Here is an 18957-nt window from a genome sequence, read left to right as displayed (position 1 = left end):
GGTGCCTGTCTGCTGCTGTGCTTCCCCCCTGGAACTGTAAGTCCAAATTAAACACTTCCTTATATAAGTTGCCTTGGTCACGGAGTTTTCAATAGAAAAGTAACTAAGACACATATAGCATACCCATGGTCAAGCATGCTGAGTATCACAGAAACGGGCATTTAATGAGACTCTGGGTTTGATTCCCAATGATATATATATAAAGGGGTGAGACATTACCATAATAATGTATGCTCTCTCCATCTAGCCCACACCTTAAGGCGCCACTTCACATCTTCCAGTAACACCCTTAACATCTCGTAAAATATAAGACTGGCACCCTGAGATCAACACACTGCCTGGCTTCTGCTATGAAACACATTCAAATACACATACCATAGAGGACTGAATAGGAGCAAATGATACGTCAATCCAAAACCCTATTACAAAGCTGATGAAATTAAGGTACACGACCAGAGATTTCCCCACCCAAGGGCTGTCCCATTCTCCTTACAATAACCACGGAAGGAGTTCCAAGCATTGGGGAGGTATGTGTGTTGTACAGAGGAATTCTGCTGCTGCTGCTGTAGAGTCTGCCCTTGTGTGGAAGAACTGCCCTGGATATGGGAGGGGCTGAGCCCCTGCTGTGCCTGCTGGGCAGAGGGGCTCAATGGCTGCCCAGCCACCTGGGGAGAAAGAGAAAACAAAAGGAGAAAAGTGTGAAATTCCAGGATACTTAAGACTTATAAGTTATATATACTTGGTTTTTTCAAGACAGGGTTTCTCTGTGTAGCCTTGGCTATCCTGGACTTGCTTTGTAGACCAGGGTGGGTCAAACTCAGAGATCTGCCTGCCTCTGCCTCCCCCAATTGCTGGAATTATAGGCGTGCACCACTACGCCTGGCTGGTAAGATTTTAAAATAAGAGTAGAATTAATGAAAAACAATCATAATTCTGAAACTCTGTATTTTTTCCAAAGGGTAATCTACAAAGATACTAAACCAATTAATTTCAATTAAATTGCTGGAGAAGTATATAATTGGTTACATTGGCTAAGCTTAAACCAAAAAAGGTAGAACAGCTTGCCCAGCCACATTGGTAACCACGGTGCATGGAAGCACAGCCCAGACAGTAACTTGTGAGAATGTCTGCAATAATGACGTAGAAGTGGGGACTACAGTAAAACTGGAGAGTACAAATATTGTGACGTCATCTTGATGGCCAAGGATAATGGGTTCACTGCTATTAATCTGATAGTCCCTGATGTCACCTTAACTCTCTGCATGACCTATGAAGAAATATACCTGGGATGATACTGGAGCAGCGGCGGTGGGCTCTGTGACCTGGATGTGCTGCACTTGGATGGCATGCTGCGTGTAAGTCTGAGGATCATGCAGTTGTCCAACGTCCACTGTGGACTGCTGAGACTGGTGTGGGGAAGTGGCCTGGAGGGAAAAAGAAATGGTTAAAAACTGAATACATACTAATCGAGGTTAAAAGACATCCCCCAGAGAAAGCATTTGCCTAAAAATAATATCCCCTGGCAGGTGAATCTGACGAGAGGTTGAGTTTGAGGAAAACTGGGTCCATTTAATGAGACCATGTTTTCAAAACAGTAAATCGAAGTCAGGCACGGTGGTGCACCTCTTTAATCCAGTACTCAGGAGACAGAAGCAAGTGCATCTCTCTGAGTTTAAGGCCATCCTGGTCTACCAGTAAGCTCCAGGCCAGACAAAGCTACAGCTCGAGACTTATCTTAAAAACAAACAAACAAACAAACAAACAAACAAGTGCCAGGTGTGGTGGCACACGCCTTTAATCCCAGTACTTGGGAGGCAGAGGCAGGTGATCTTCGTGAGTTAAAAGCCAGCCTAGTCTACAAAGTGAGTCCAGGACAGCCAGGGCTATACAGAGAAACCCTGTCTTGAAAAACACAAACAAACCAAAAAACAAAAACAAAAACAAAAAAAAAAAAAACCCAAACAAACAAAAACCAAAACCCCAAAACAAAAAATAAAATAAATAAATCAAGTAAGAAATGGTCGATGGCAGACTGACAGTGGTAAGTACCAATCTGCATACATTTAAAACTGTGTTGGTTTCATATTTTTGAGACTAAATTATTTGAAAGTGATAATGTTCATTTATGTTCTTAAGTCCACTTCCTCACGGCATAGGTAAAGGGAGCATCAACTCTGGGAGACATCTTTCCTTCAGTTCACAACGAGAAAGCATGGCTAGTCACTGTCTAGTAGAGGAACACAATGACAGCTCTATTCCAAGTGGAGCTGACTGGGGCTGGAGAGACAGCAAGTGAGTGAAAATCCTTATGGCTCTTCCAGAGGACCCAAGTTCAGTTCCCAGCACCCACACTTTACAGCACCTGTAATTCCAGTTCCAGAGGATCCAACACCCTTTTCTGATCTCCATAAGCACCAGACAAAATATACTTTAATAGATATAATAATAATATTAATAATAATAATAATAATAATAATAATAATAACAACAACAACAACAACAACATATACTACAGGAGCTGACTGATATGAAGACAATTAAAATTACTCCTAAAATCTCTCACTGGAATAAATAATTCAATGTCCATGTAGGTATTCCTCAGACTGGCTCATTATGAAATAGTCAGCCAGGGGACTGGAGAGATGGCTCAGAGTTTAAGAGCACTGGCTGCTTTTCTAAAGGTCCCGAGTTCAATTCCCAGCACCCACATGGTGGCTCACAACCATCTGTAATGAGATTCAGTGTCCTCTTCTGGCATGTAAGTGTACATGCAGGCATAATATTATATATATATATATAAATCTTAAAAAAAAAAAAAAAGCCAGAATACTAAGAAACAGCTCAGAAAGAGGTGTCACTGGGCTGTACAGTCTGGCTGTGTGTACAGGAGATGAGACCTTCTGACCACAGTAGAAACTTCTTCTCTTCTGAGTCTAGCGCCATCATGAGGGGCAGAAGAAAGAAGGCTGCGGAGATGGTATTCTCCTAACACCTCAGCCTCAGGACTTCTCTATCAGCTGCACCTCACTCAGAGCCAAGGATGCTTCTGCTGACTCTGGCTACCATGGTGGCCATTGGTAATACAGTGTTCACGGAGAGGAAGAAAACCATATGTCACAGTACCGGAGCCACTTGCACCACTTGAAGCTGTATGTGCTGAGGTTGTTGCAGACCAGACGCTGACTGAGACACAGGGATATACTGAATCCTCTGGTAGTCCCCCTGAGGTGTTCGGTAATCTGTTGTTAAGGTCTGGGACAGTTCTGTCATTGCCTGAGTTAGCAGATCTGTCGTCTAGAAGAAAAAAAAAAATCACAGAACATATGAGTAAAAACACTGTAGCAATTTCGGTGCTCTTAGCTCCATCTACATTCAGTTTAGCATAGGGTGCATCAAGAGGGCTTGACTCTGGCCCAGTAGATCTGCTCTGAGTTGCTGATATCACTGGGAAGGAAACACTAAAAGTTTCCTGCTCCTTCTTTGCAGAGATTTGGAAAGCACTGACAAGGAGACCCAAGGGCAAGCACGATGCTGCAAGTAGCAAGCTAAGAGTAAGTGACCCCACCTGCACCAATTAATAAATGATTGGCATGGCTTTGTTGTTTAAAGAGAGGGTGGGCACTGAAGGGAAGAAAACGCTCTTCCTAGACACCCACTTACCACTACAGTCTCTCCAGTGGCACTATCTGTTGTTAAGACAGCTGGGGTGGCACTGATCACGGCTGTCGTCAGGGGCGTATGAATGGTGTTGGGAAGCTGGGCATACTCTGGGTGTTTCTTTCGAATGTGTTGGACCATCTTGGTCTGAAAAATGAAGGAAAAATAAAGAAACAGTTACTTCAGCTAAAGCAGAAATGGTTTAAGTTTAGGGCCAAATTGTGCTAGACAGCAAGACCTTGCCTCAAAATAATGCAAAAAGAACAATGACCAGAATTAGCAACTTTCCCACATGCAAGTGCTCCAAAGGTTCTTAAAGTGCTTCTTCTGATGCCTGTAAAAATGTCCTCTCAGGCAGGTGTGGCGGTGCCACCTGTAACCCCAACACGCTAGGAGACAGAGGCAGGCGTATCTCTGTGAGTACTTTTTTTTTTTCCCAAGATAGGGTTTCCCTGTGTAGCCTTGGCTGTCCTGAACTCACTTTGTAGACCAGGCTGGCCTTGAACTCACAGTGATGCGCCTGCCTCTGCCTCCCTAGTGCTGCGATTAAAGGCATGTGCCACCACGCCCAGGCTTAATCTTTTTTTTTTAAAAAAAGATTTATTTATCATGTGTACGGTGTTCTGACTACATATATGCCTGCTCGCTAGAAGAGGCACTTGATCTCATTATAAATGGTTGTAAGATACCACATGGTTGCTGGGAATTGAACTCAGGACCTTTGGAAGAGCAGCCAGTGCTGTTCACCTCTGAGCCATCTCTCCAGTCCAATCTCTGTGAGTTCTAAGGCAGCCTGGTCTATAGAGTTCCAGGACAGCCAGGGCTACACAAAGAAACCTGGCTTTAAAAAAAGAAAAAAAGTTGTCTGTTAATTTTTGTCTTTAGTTTGTTTTAGCGAAGGCCAATGCTTGTGTACATAAGGCGCACCTCTCCTTGGGAAGCTAAGGCAGAAACGATCACTTGAGCCTGGGAGTTTGAGGCAAACCTGGGAAACACAGAGAGATCCTATCTCCTAAATTCAATTTAAAGAGAAGATCAAAGCATCAGTGCCAACACTCTGGAAGCCACCACACTGTCGAAAGCAGTACAAGGGTATAAGATGTGGGGAGAAGAGAGGAGGAGGAGAAATAAAAAAGGTACACGATTCCACACCAGCAAATCGCATCCAAATACCTCGCCCTTATTCCCAATCCCCAAGAATGCCTGAAGAGTTAGTCACTGGCCATAGAACTAATCCCCCTTTCAGGAACTTCCTTCTCACTTCCTGTACAGTGATTCAGGCTGAGATTGTAAAGTGTGGGCAAAGAACACTTAAGCATAGGGCCCTGAGCAGGCCAAGGTAGAGAAAGCAGCTGAGTGCTGAGTGCTCAGACCAGCAGATAGCAGTCTTCTGGAGGCGAGCACACCATCCCCTGCCCATTCCTCACTGTGTGCTCTGCTTTCATAGGTCTCCTTCAGCCAACCGATTCACCCGCAGGACGCCAGGACAGGAAGGCTATCTTTTAAGGCATCCTTGGGTAAAGGTCCTGACGTCATGCTTGGTCAGAGCCGGCGCCATACCTTACTGCTATACTGCTTGGAGCAGTGTGGGCAGCAGACAGGAGGGGTGGCGATGGTGCCGGTCAGCTGGGTGTGGGTGCTCAGCATAGGGTCAGGCTCTCCAGGGCCAGCAGGGCGAAGTTTCCGAATGCTTGGTGGGAGCTCAGCTCCTGGATGGTTCTTCAGAATATGGGCTTTGCGCTTGCTAGCACTCTTATAAACCTGCAAATTTAAATATTTGGCCATGAAAACAGCATACGGTTCTACTTTCCTACTTAAAGCCAAGTAAGACATTTCATTCTAAGAACAAGGAAAAAAAAATGTATTGAGCAGCCCAAAATAAATATCAACAAGGCATGGTATATGGTGGGGCATATCCGTAATCTCAGCTCTCAATAGACTGTAGCAGGAGACTAGTTGACTGCTTCCTTAGTGCTAGGATTAATGGCATGCACTACCACTTCCAGCTACATTAATTAAATTAAATTAAAAATTTTTGTTAAAAATATGTGTATATATATATATCTGCGTATGTGCATGTATAAGTGCAGGTGTCCACAGAGTCCAGTTGTGAGCCACCTGATGTGAGTGCTCTCCAGTAGTGCACCAAATGCTCTCAACCACTGAACCATCTCTTCAGCCCCTAAAAACTTGTGTGTATGTCCATAATTACACCCTGTTTGTGCAGTGCCCATGAAAGACAAGAGAAGGCATCACATCCCTTGGAGCTAGAGTTACAAGAGGTTGAACTGCCCCATGTAGGTAGAGGAGACAGAATTCTTGGCACTTGCTCTTAACCACAGAGCCATCCAAAGCCCTTGGCTTCCAGTGAGGCTGCCTTTCTCTGGTAGGCATCCAGCAGCCCAGCCAGGAGGAAGACTTTGCTTTTGATTTTGCTTTTACCTTATCACAATACTGACAGAAGTAATCTCGGTTGGGTTTTATGATGGGTAGGGTTAACTCAGGCACCTCTTCTATCTTCATGTCTGGATGCCTCTTTGATAAGTGATTTACCTGCAAAGGAGAGACCCCCGGGGAGAGAACCATTACAAACCGACGTTAAGCAAAGGCCCCTGGGAGTGAGGGCCAGTGCTCACAACAGTAAAGCCTTTGCCCAGAGCTAGCCTGATGAGCCCCTGGACACCCAAGTGTCTGTGGACACTGTTGACAGGAGTTAGTAAATCATTCAGCAAATGCCTGAAGGTGAGCTTTTGATCCAGAGCCCCATCCACAGTCTCTGTCAGAAGAACAAGTTAGAGAAAGGACACGGCCCTGATGAATTACGCTCATGCAAACCTGGCTTTCCCTTTTAAATTGTCTTACTGAGAGTGCTGAATGGATACAGAGTAAAGGCCTAAATTTTAACTGCTAAGACGTTCTCACCACCTTAGCGGATGTCCTGATGTTTCCTAATCTGGGACCACACTCCCTGCTTTCAAGAGACGTTTCTTTCTGTCACTGTTTCCTGACTGGACAAAGATGGCACTGATAGAGAACAGTGGGAAGGAGATAAAGACCCCATCAGAAAGAATATTAAACAAACAAGAGGAGGGAAACAGACTGAGACAAGACCAAGGAAAACAAACTAATAATGAAAAGATAGAGGTCGGCGCTGGAGAGCTGGCTCAGAGGTGAAGAGCACTTGCTGCTCTTCCAAAGGGCCTGAGTTTAATTCCCAGCAACCACATGGTGGCTCACAGCCATCTATAATATAATGAAAGCTGGTGCCTTCTTCTGGTGTGCAGGCACACATGCAGGCAAAACACTGTATATATAATAAATAAATCTTTTTTAAAAAAGAAGAAGAAATACAAAGAAAAGACAGAGGTCTAGGGATGTCACTTAATGGCAGAACACATGGCAAATAGGTACAAGTTCCCAGGCTCCTAGCATCAGGAGGGGGAAGGGAAGGGCATGGAGATGTTCTTTCAAAAGGTCATCAAAACAGTGGATCAGAAGGGCAAAGGGACACAGAAAGAAAAGAAGTCCAAGCTGGGGACTGCTTGCTTTACCTCTCCCCTAGCCACTAACTGACACATCTACAAATCTAATTTGGTAAGGCTCATTACCACTAACAGATCTGGACCAGGAACTGACCAGCATGCCTCGCCTCCGGAAGCCCATCATGCACAGGCGGCACTTGAACGTGAAGCTGTCGTAGTCTGTGGATGTGATGCGCGGCTTGAAGGTCTTGGAGCGGCTGATGCGGTCAGCCTTCTTGGCCTCCCGTTCAGGGTTATGCATCCTCTGCATGTGCTCCCGGAGTTTGTCTTTTCGCTATTTGGAGAAATTTTGTTTAAAAGGAGTAAAGGCAAGGATAGAAATATTAAAAAACAAACAAACAAATATAAATCACTGATTCCTTGGAAACCCGCTGACTACTCGAGCTAGGGAAGTAGGTAGGCTAACTGCAGATCTTGGCCTCTTTCACCAAATCCTTTCCCCAGCCTCATCCCCACCTGCCAAGCCCCAGCTCCAGGGGATCACACAGATCTTCCTCTCTTAATTTTTAAAAAATACTTATTTATTAATTATGTATACAGTGCTCTGTCTGCATGCATACCAGAAGAAGGCATCAGATCACATTATAGATGGTTCTAAGCCACCACATGGTTGCTGGGAATTGAACTCAGGACCTCTGGGAGAGCAGCCAGTGCTCTTAACCTCTGAGTCATCTCTCCAGCCCCCCGTCTCTAATTTTTTGAAAGAAAATGGCCCCATAGTCTCACAGGGAGTAGCACTACTAGGAGGCATGGCTTTGCCTGAGTAGGTGTGGATTTGGAGGAAGGAGGTTACTGGAGGCAGCTTTGAGGTCTCAGGGGCTCCTTCGCTTCTTGCTGCCTGCAGATCCAGATGTAGACCTCTCAGCTTCCTCTCCAGCACCACCACTCCCTCCCATGATGAAAATGGACTAAGCCTCTGTACTGTAAGCCAGCCCCAACTAAATATTTTCCTTTATAAGAGTTGCCATGGTCATGGTGTCTCCTCAGGGCAATGAAACCCTAAGACAGCCTCTAAACCACTCCCTCCTCACCAGCTGCAGCCGCGTTCCCTGGGGGCCCTGTCGGCTAAGCCCGCCAGCAAAGCGGGTGGCTGAGTTCAGATCTCCACTCTCCTTCTCTCTGCCACCCCCAACCTCCCACTTTCATCCCCAGCTCTGTAGCAGACTACCTGCTGGACTCTCCTTACTTTCTGCCCTCATTCCCAGGGACTAAGCAAATCCTGATGGGATATCCTGCTTTTCTCCCACCTGTAGACCCCTCAGTCCCCACCTTTTAGCCCAGCTGTATGCCTAAGTATCAGTCCCTAATTCCTAGAAACACGCTTTACCAGGAACCCCCTGTGGCCACATCTAGCAGGATCCCAAAAGAATTCTCTCAGGCAACACACAGATGCCATAACCCACTCCTAACAAATGGCCAGGGCAACTGAGACTAAGGAACAAAATGCACCTAGAACTACAACCGTCCCAAACCCAGATGCCTAGAAGCCAGCCAGCATAAAAACGTAATCAGTTACAGCCAAGGCAATATGCCTCCACTAGAGCCCAGCAACCTACCACAGAGACCCTGAGAACTGCAACATAGTTGAAGCTCAAGAAAAAGAGCTTCAAATGAGCTTTATGAATATGATAGATGGCCTTAAAGAGGAAATGAATAAATCCCTTAAAGAAATCTTTGAAAACATAAACACTGGGAGGAAATTAATAAAACAGTTCAAGATCTAAAAGTGGAAACGGAATCAATAAAGAAACCCAAACTGAGGGAAATCCGGAAATGAAAAATTTAGGAACTCAAACAGGAACCTGAAAGGCAAGCCTTGACAACAGAATACAAGAGATTAAAGACACAATAGAAGAAATAGATACCATAGTCAAAGAAAGTTAAATCTAAAAAACTCCTAGCAAAAACATCTAAGAAATCTGGAACACTATAAAAAGACCAAACCTAAGAATGACAGGAATAGAGGGAGGAGAAGAAACCTGGGTCAAAGGTACAGAAAATATTTTCAACAAAGCTGTATGGTGGAGGTCCATGCCTTTAATCCCAGCACTCAGAAGGCAGAGGCAGGTGGATCTCTGTGAGTTCAAGGTCAGCCTGGTCTACATAGTGAGGTTCAGGACAGCCAGAACTACACAGAGAAACTCTGTCTCAAAATATGCCCCTATTTTTTTCAACAAAATCACAGAAGAAAATTTCCCTAACCTAAAGAAGGACACGCCTATCAAGGTACAAAAGCTCATAGAACACCAAATAGAAGGGACAAAAAAGGAAATTCTACTCTCCACACAATATTCAAAATATTAAATATGCAGAACAAATAAAATATTATAAGCTACAAGGGTAAAAGGCCAAGTAACATATAAAGTTAGACTATATGTTTGTTATTCTATATGATGATATTGGAATAGCACCTGACTTCTCAATGGAGATTCTAAAAGCCAGAATATTCTGGACAGACAGATGTTCTACAGACTCCAAGACACCACAGATGCCAGCCCAGATTACTATATCCAGTAAAACTTTTAATCATAATAGATGAAGAAAACAAGACATTTCATGATAAACCCAAATTTAAGCAGTAATATTCTACAAATCCAACAGTGCAAAAGGCAATAGAAGGAAACGCCAACATAAAGAGGTTGAAAACACAGGGATAAATAATTCCAAATTAGCTAATCAAAAGATGAGAAAACACATGCATGTGTACGTACACACACACACACACACACACACACACACACACACAACCTTACAACAACAAAAATAACAGGAATCAAGAAGACACTGCTCATCAGTACCTCTAGAAACAAGACAAGGCTGCCCGCTCTCTCCATCCCTCCTATTCAATGTAGTACTTGGAAACCTTAGCTAGAGCAACAGGGCAACTGAAGAAGATCAAGGGGATAAAAATCGAAAGGGAAGAAGTCAAACTATCTTTATTTGCAGATGATATGATAGTATACACCAGCAACCCTAAAAATCCTACCAGGAAATTCCTATAACTGATAATCACTTTCAGCAAAGTGGCTACATACAAAGTTAACTCAGAAAAGTCAGTACCCTCCTATAGGCAAATGACAAATGGAATGAGAAAGAAATCAGGGAAAGAACACCTTTCATAATAGCCTCAAGTAGTAAAATATTTCCTGGGCTAATTATAACCAAGCAAGTGAAAGACTTGTATGATAAGAACTTCAAGGCTGGGCATGGTGGCGCACGCCTTTAATCCCAGCACTTGGGAGTCAGAGGCAGGAGGATCACTGTGAGTTCGAGGCCAACCCGGTCTACAAAGAGAGTCCAGGACAGTCAAGGCTACACAGAGAAATCCTGTCTCGGAAAAACCCAAAAAAAAACCCAAAAAACCTTCAAAGCATGGAAAAGAGAACTTGAAAAAGATAACAGGAGACGGAAAGAGCTCCCATGCTCATGGATTAGTAGGACAAACATACTAAAAATGGCCATCCTACCGAAAATAATCTACAGATTCAATGCAGTCCCCATCACAATTTCAACACAATTATTCACACATCTTGAAAGGACAATTTTCAGCTTCATATGGAAACATTAAAAAACAAAAACAAAACAGAACAATGAAACACAACAACAAAACAGGATAGCTAAAACAATCCTGAATGCGTGCAGGTAACTGTAGAGGCCAGAGGGGATGTGGGATCCCGCTGGAGATGAAGCACAGGATGGCTGTAAGCTGTCCAATGTGAGTGCTGGGAACTAAACCTGGGTTCCCTGGAAGAGCAGTAAGTGCCCTTAGCCACTAAGTCACTGTCACTCCCAGATTGGGTTTTAGAAAGAAAACACTTTGCACTTATACAGAGGAGCTCAAAGAATATGTAGAGTAAGTTTGGTATTAAGAGCTATACGAGCCAGGTGTGGTGGCACACGCCATTAATCCCATCACCCAGGAGGTAGAGGCAGGAAGATGGATCTCTGTGAGTTTGAGGCCAGTCTGGTCTACAAAGTGAGTCCAAGTACAGCCAGGGCTACATATAAAAACCCTGTCTCTAAAAAACAAACCAATTCCAACTATCTGATCTCATGGAGCTCTCTGCTCTTGGAAAATGATTAAACTGTTATTAATCTTGGGAAGATCTTGAGTCGTCCCAGGAGGCTAATTCCTCATGAGGACTTTCTTCGCCACCTGCGTTTTCAGCGCATGTTCTCAGCACTGCACCTTGAGTGCCGCCATGATCAGGAAGCATGTCAGCAGCTGAGTTTCAGGGAAGGCAGCCTTCACCTACTTGCCCCGGCTAACGTGGGTACACTGCCATTTCTTCCTGTCACGCCTGCTTGTACACCTGGAGTGCTGGGGCGAGATTGCTGTGAGTTTCCCAGTCCGTAGTAAAATATGGGCCCAGAGCATTGCCCTTTACAACAGTCTTTCTTTTCGCTGCAGATACAAGGCTGAAGCCTCACTGCCCTTCCACCCTTCCCTCACTGCCTGTACTCCCCAGTCCTCTGCCTCCATTTAATTCCTTTCAATAGTCCACCTTAACTGAATCATTTTCCAAGTCTCAAAGCCCCACACTAATACTGAAGCATCCCATGTGTGCAGTGATCGGCAAATTCTCTGCTGTTAAATGCCCATAAGGCCTTTCCTTCCTATTACCAAAAGCTACCCAGCATCTGCACACTCTGTCCTGCTATTCTGTTAGCTCCCTGAGATTCGTAGCATTCCCAAACATTTAGCCACCCAAGTCAGTCTTGATTCCTTACCCTCTACCCTTCACTCTCTATCCATGCCGACATTCTGAATTCTCCTTCACACATCTTCTGTCCACAGCCTCTTCCTGAATTTAGACACAGTTCCATGAGGCCTCTCACTCCCCTCATCGCAAAGTAAATTATCAGCATAGCATAGCAAGCTGGTTCAACCTAAGTTGCTGGCCAAATCCACCACTGTCCTCTTCCACACACTCCATCCATTCCAATGCTCAGCCTTAGTCCCTACTTCTGCTTACTAAGTTTTCATGCCTCGCTCATTCCTCATCCTCGCCTTTTCCCTAGCTATGTACGAGCTATGATGGCGTCACCAGCAAAAGGTCAGCTGGGAATTCATAACAAGCATTTCATTTCATTCAAGAAATGCTCCAGATGAAGTGCTTTCAGCCAGGTAAAATCTTGTGATTCTGAAAGTTGACTTCAATCTGGGAATAAGATCAAATGGCGTTGAAGTAACTCCACATGGCAAGACTACCAAGAGAAAGGAGGAGCCAGAGGGGAGGGAGGAGCCAAAGAGGAGGGAGGAGCCAGATCTTGTGCTGTCCTTGACGCTGTGATGAGAACTGTGGGATTTATCTGCATAGAGAATTGCAAAGGTTTTTTTTTTTGTTTTTTTGTTTTTTCCCCCAAAAAAGCCACAACAGCAGATTTGTTTTCTAGAAAAACTTCCCTGGTTAGAGTCAGAAAAGAGCATTGCAGTCATGGTGGTTGTAGTGCCCACTTGTCCAAGGCATAGGATGTTTTCTATGGACTCCCCTCCCAGCTTTGCTCCACACTGGAGTCAGCCAAAAAAGAAACCAGCAACAGTCTGAAAGATGGGACCAAAGTGGCTGCCATGCTGAGCAGTGTCTGGAGGTGGCTTTGGATAGGAAGGTGCTGGGACATCCTCTCTCCCTCCCACTCAGCCACCAACTCTCTTCCTGACTGCCAGATATACTGGCCAACTCCAGACCTGCCCCAAGGATGCAGCCTTCTATCATGGGATCACACTGTTGTCAAAAGCGTTGGGGTCCCAGACTCCCAGATAAGGCCCCATCTGCCACCCAGAGCAGTGTTTCAGCCAATGCAATAGTGACTTCCCATGCCCCACCCTCTGATTTTTACATCTCCCCCATAATTAAGTTATTAGTCTTTTCAGGACATCCCTTATTCTCTAACCGTCGTAGTAGTTTTGATTCCCTGAACCAACCCTATCTAACAAATTAAATGAAATTAAAGGAGAAAACAGAAACAGAAATATTTTGTTTTCTTTGTAATTCCTTTTGTTTAAAATTATTATTTATTAATTCATTCATATTACACCTCAATTGTTATCCCATCCCTTGTATCCTCCCATTCCTCCCTTCTCCTTTTGCTTTTAGAGTTTTTACTACATGTGTTTTATGTGTGAAGGAAACTGCATGCCATGATGCATGTGTGGGTGTCAAGGAGACAACTTGCAAGAGTCAGTTCTCTCTCTCAGTGTGTGGTCCAGGGACTGAACTCAGGTTGCTAGTCATAGTGGCAGATGCTTTTAACCACTGAACCATATGGTTGGCTTTTAACCTTCTTAAGCATTAAAATAATGTCTGGCATTAAAAAAATCAGAAAGTATTGAGCCAGGCATAGTGGCAGATGCCTATCATCCCAATACTAAGCAGGTGGAGACAGGAGGATCAGGAGCTGAAGGCTAGCCTTAATAGGACATCCTATTTGAGGCCAGCCTTGGCTACATAAACAGCAATAGAATATTGGATGAACAGAATGAATGGATTGGCAAATACTAACATGAGAACACAGGGATTCCTTTACAAAGAAAGTTTTTAGGTTTGGGGTTTTTGTTTGTTTGGTTGGGGGGTTTTTTGTTGCTTTTTGTTTGTTTGTTTGTTTGTTTTTGGATTTTTATTTTGTTTTGTTTGCGTTTTTCAAGAGAGTTTCTATGTGTAGCTTTGGCTGTCCTGGACTTGATTTGTAGACCAGACTGGCCTCTGCCACCCAAGTACTGGGATTACAGGCGTGCACCACTGCACTCAGCTAAGAAAGTTTTTTATAGAATTGAAGTAGTTTATTGGTAGGGTTTTTGACTAGCATACATAAAACCCAATATCCAATATAGAAGGTGTGGAGGGCAAGAGGAAAAGAGGAGAGAAGTAAACAGGGAAAAAGAGGAGATGGGGACAGGGAGAGAGGAAGGAAAAAGAAGAGAGCAGGAAAGGAAAACAAAAATGAAATGTAAAAGGAAAGTGTGAAAGGGGAAAGGTGAGGGCTCAGGCCACTATGCAGAATGTAATAATTTTAAAAGCTAAAGAAAAAATTTTACAGTACCTGAGTATAGGGTGGTACACACAGGAAAGGAATGGAGAAATTAAGGGAACGGAGGAGAGAGAAGGAAAAGAGGAGAAAGAAAGGGAAGAAAAGGGAAAGAGGAGGAAATAAGATAAGACGAGACTCCAGTGGTATGTGCCTGTATTCCCAGGATTTGGCGGTAAGGAGTAAAAGCAAGAGAATAATTAAGTTTTGAAACCAGCCTGGTCTACATAGAAAACACTGTCTGGGAAAGAAAACAAAGAAAAATTACAGCGAGAGGCAACTAAGTTAGAGAGGAAAGAGGGAAGGGGAGAACAAGAAAGAAAGAAAAAAGGAAGGAAGGAAGGAAAGAGAGAGAGAAGAAGAAGATAGGAAAACTTCAGTCCATTTTATATCGCTCACATTGGACTTCTTCAAAACTTGTGTGTGTGCTCATGTGCAGGTTTGCATGCGCACATGGCCAGAGGATAACCTGTAGAATCAGTCCCCTGCCTCCACTTTATGGTTCCGAGGATCAAACACAGGCTGTTCAGCCCAGTGGCAAGCACCCCCACCCACTGAACCATCCAGCTCATCAGCCCATTTTGGTTTTTTGAGACAAGGTCTCACTATATACCCAGGATGGCTCTTAATTTGCTACATCATCCAGGCTGGCCACAAACTCATGGTAATCCCCCTGTGTCAGCCCCCTGAGAACTGAGATCCCAGGTAGACACTTCCATACAGAGCTCCTAGTGGGATTCTTCAGGGATCTCAATCATGACAGTACGCTATAAGCCATCACCAGTATAATCCACACTCAGTCTATCATGGCGTACCGCAAAGCTTAAGCTTTTTCTCTTTAAAGTTCACATTCCATATGAACATGCCTCGCACTTGTCCCCTCTCAAGAATCCATTTCAGATTCATCTCCAGTTTCTTCTTGCTTGGTTAATTTTACTAATCATTAGTGGCGAGGACACTAAAATACCACAAGCAGATGTGAAGGGCAAAGGACACTTTTAGGGGTAGGTTCTCTCCTTCTACTGTGGGATCTGAGTATCAGACTCAGATTAGTGTGGCACTGGCGCTCTGACAGATGACTCCAGCCATGTTTAGCAGTGACCTTCACTAACAGATACCTCTGAGTCCCCTGCAGACTTCCCCTCGGCCTTTTCTTAATTCCAGGCAGGTTACTGGCTTGGGCTTCATTTTGTTTTCTTTTGGGTTCATTATGTAGCGCAAACTGGCTTGCCCTTTACTAGATAGATAGATAGATAGATAGATAGATAGATAGATAGATAGATAGATAGATAGACAGACAGACAGACAGACAGACAGACAGACAGACAGATAACTCAGGCTGGCCTCAAATTTAAGTCCCTTCTGCCTTGGCCTACTGAAGACTGGGATTCCATGCCAAGCCCCCTCTATTTAATCAGAGTCCCTGAAACCACCACATTCTCCAGAGTAGTCTAAGCCCTCAGACCTGTCCCCTCTCACATCTTTCTTTTCAGTCCCGTCTCTGCCAGAGAAGCTCCTGCTGCTTAGATGACTTACCTGCAGGCTCTTACCTAACTAAATATTCAACATGAAGAAAGACCTCTTGATTTAATTAGTAAGTAAATGCCCTGGGATCTTTGGACTCAGTCAATAGCAATCTCGTTCTACTAACCATTACTTAGGACAGGTGCACAAAGCCATGAAACATGCAGGTGTTTGTCCTTAGCCTGATTTGGTCGTGGGCAGGACAGTCCCCTCAGGCGGCGGGTTGACTTCCTACCTTAAACTGCTTCCCGCAGGTGGAACATAGGAAGTCCTTGCGGTCGGAATGCCGGAGCATGTGCAGTCTCAGCTTGTCAGGGCGGCAGAAGGCCTTGTCACACTCGGTACATTGGTAGATCTTCTCAGAGTGGAAGCTTCGCACGTGCTTTTTCACCTGGTAGAAAAGACCAGGGGATGCTCAGGCCAACAGAAAGGACCAGAGGTGGCTATGACGCTAGAGGGAGCCAACGCACCTTGAGGACTCTCAGCAGCCTGGTCAGTCACACAGTCACAAGGGAAGACTGCCCGCAGTAACACACACTGTTCTTGTCACAAGGAAACAGAACAGCTGGAGAGCCCCATGAATCTGACCCTCCCAGGTAACTTAAGGCACAGAAAAAAGAGCACCGCCTGGATCGTTTGTACCATTTTCTTCTTTTTCAAGGCTCAAAGCAGGACTGCTTTGGATTTAAATGAATCTTGTTAAAGATTACCTATAAGAAAGCAAGTCATTTCTCCTTGTTTTTGTTTCTACATATGTAGAGGTAACTTGGCTTCATTAACAGCTGATCCTTTCATACCATCCTATAAAATCAGGTCTGGGATGCAACTCAGTGTAACACAACTGCCTGCGGCCACACACGCTGGAGGCCCTAGGTTCAATCTTAGCTCTGGAAGAAAGGAGTCAGGTTCTGAAGAATGAAAGACAGAGATCAGATGACATCGGCAACACTACTCCGTGAGACAACCACGATCCCCATCCTCCTCAGCTGGCACATAGGCCCTTGGCTTTCAGATAATTTACAGCAGAGATGGAATTAGGTTCTGAACTCTCCTAGCTATAAATAATAAACGACAAAGAGCTCTGGGAGAAGATAAAGCTCAGTAGAACTACGTGTGCTGTAGGATGCTGCGACTCCAACAGCCAGCACTAAAGGGGAAAAGGGAAAAGCAAGCAAGCTGCACAGAAGCTCAGGAGGAAGTCCAACCTGCTCCTCTCAGGCACTCGCCTTCATCAACACTGGAATTCCTGCTACCATTACACTGGGCCTTAACAACTTCTTAACCATGTGAAGAAAAACGTCCCAGTACACTCACTGTTAGAAAAACTAAGACTAAACCCCACCCTCCATTTTTTTGTGTGTGTAATTTTTGTTTTGTTTTGCTTTGTTTCAAGACAGTGTTTCTCTGTTTAGCCTTGGCTGTACTGGACTTGCTTTATAGATCAGGCTGGCCTCGAACTCATAGAGATCTGCCTGCCTCTGCCTCCCTAGTGCTGGGATTAGAGGTGTGCGCCACCACACCGGCTGTTTTTGGTAATTTTTAAAGAATAAATATATATATATATATATATATATATATATATATATATATATATATTTTTTTTTTTTTTTTTTTTTTTTTTTGAGACAGAGTTTCTCTGTGTATCCTTGGCTGTCCTAGAACTAGCTCTGTAGACCAGGCTAGCCTCAAATTCAGAGATCTGCCAGTCTCTGCCTCCCTAGTGCTTGGGATTAAAGGCGTGTGCTGCCATGCTCAGCAATTTAAAGAACATTTATGTGCTAATGTGATTTAATTATTTACTGAATATAAAAATATTACCATTTAAAATTAAATCAAGGACACTCTGGGAATTCTCTATCTCTAATTTTGCTCTGATAGTATAGAAGACAAAGTCAGTGCTTGGCCCAACACTCTTTTGTTTCTATGCCAACTCTCTCTGTTTCCTCCCAAGATGCACAGCCTTACCAAGAAGCAAGGCCGGGAAGCATGATGGTAGATACTTCCATCCAGAAATGAAGCACCACGTGCTGCAAGGTCTGTGCTGTTTCACGAGTAATGGATGTCTGACAACGAGTAATGGATGTCTGACAAAGGTTTTTAAAATGACTTTTAAAAAATAATAACCAGATTTGGTGTTCCAAGATGATTTTTATTTTTAGTGCAAATGTGTTACAATGCACATGTGGAGATCAGGGGACAATTTGCAGGGCGAGGTTCTCATGTGGGCTCCAGGGATTGAACTCGGATCACCTGGCTTGGCAGCAAGCACCTTTACCTACGTGACTTATCTTGTCAGCACCAGATGTGGTGTTTACTACTACAAATATAACTTAAATAACACCGATCTGGACAGCTGAGGAAACTAATACTCTGAACTTGAAAAGTAGTTTGAAACCTATTGCAAAGTTATTTAAAAAAAAAAAAAAAAGATGAAAACACAGATGCTGGATGGTCTCAGTTTTCCAAAAAGTGAAGTTTCTTTTACCAAAAGGTGGAAGCAGACAGGAATGTCGGTCACAGACACTCACCTGGATAAAATCAGGGAACCGTTTCTTACAAGTTGGGCACGTGAAGTAGCCATCATTGACATGAATGGCCACATGATCTTTCAACAGATCAAGGCGGTCAAAGGATTCTGGGCAAAAAATGCAAGAGTAAGTCTTCTGGTCCGAATGGAGCTTCATGTGGCTCTCCAGAGAGGCACTGCTGATGAAGCCCTTGTTACAGAGGTCACAGGTCAACGGGCAGTTCCCCTCCCGCCCATGGAAGCGCAAGTGTTGGTCCAGTTTGTCCTTTTCCCGGAAGGCCTTCCCACACTGCAGACATTTAAAAGGCCGGAAGGACTTCCGGATAAACAGATGCTGAAGAGCTGCGTTCTGAAAGACACAAACAGAGCCGAGTGCTAAGGAGACCAATGGTGACTCCTGCAATCAGATTTTCTGGAGAAGGTGAACTCCAGGACGCACAGGAAAAGGAGAGTGGTGAGAATGGCTGAGGCTGAAGCAAGCCCAAAGAGGCCTGTCTTGAAGAGACACTGCTTTGGGGTTTCACTTTAGAGCTATATATGTGTACTTCCTTCTGAAAAGATTTCAGTAAATTTCAAAACATGTTTTCCTTCTTTTCTTTCTTCCTTTCTTTCTTTTTTCTTTTCTTCTTCTTTTTTTTTTTTTTTTTTTTTTTTTTTTTTTTTTTTTTTTGAGACAGGCCC

At 44.1% G+C, this 18957-nt stretch overlaps 1 protein-coding gene across 1 annotated transcript in view; it reads right to left on the bottom strand.

Moving 5' to 3' along the window:
• The window catches only part of Prdm10 (PR/SET domain 10), a 107829-nt gene that overhangs the window by 17135 nt on the left and 71737 nt on the right, over positions 1 to 18957 (bottom strand). The window contains exons 12-20 of the mRNA XM_051156119.1: positions 18278 to 18625; positions 15985 to 16140; positions 7294 to 7473; positions 6100 to 6210; positions 5218 to 5496; positions 3661 to 3804; positions 3124 to 3294; positions 1284 to 1424; positions 494 to 665 (exon numbers count right to left, since the gene is read on the bottom strand). Of these exons, the coding sequence (XP_051012076.1) occupies positions 494 to 665; positions 1284 to 1424; positions 3124 to 3294; positions 3661 to 3804; positions 5218 to 5496; positions 6100 to 6210; positions 7294 to 7473; positions 15985 to 16140; positions 18278 to 18625 (1702 nt within the window). The remainder of the gene's footprint in view (positions 1 to 493; positions 666 to 1283; positions 1425 to 3123; positions 3295 to 3660; positions 3805 to 5217; positions 5497 to 6099; positions 6211 to 7293; positions 7474 to 15984; positions 16141 to 18277; positions 18626 to 18957) is intronic.

This window comes from Acomys russatus, chromosome 14 (genome assembly GCF_903995435.1).
Source record: "Acomys russatus chromosome 14, mAcoRus1.1, whole genome shotgun sequence".
NCBI classification, from domain to species: Eukaryota; Metazoa; Chordata; class Mammalia; order Rodentia; family Muridae; genus Acomys; species Acomys russatus.
This window is presented reverse-complemented; position numbering and strand designations above follow the sequence as displayed.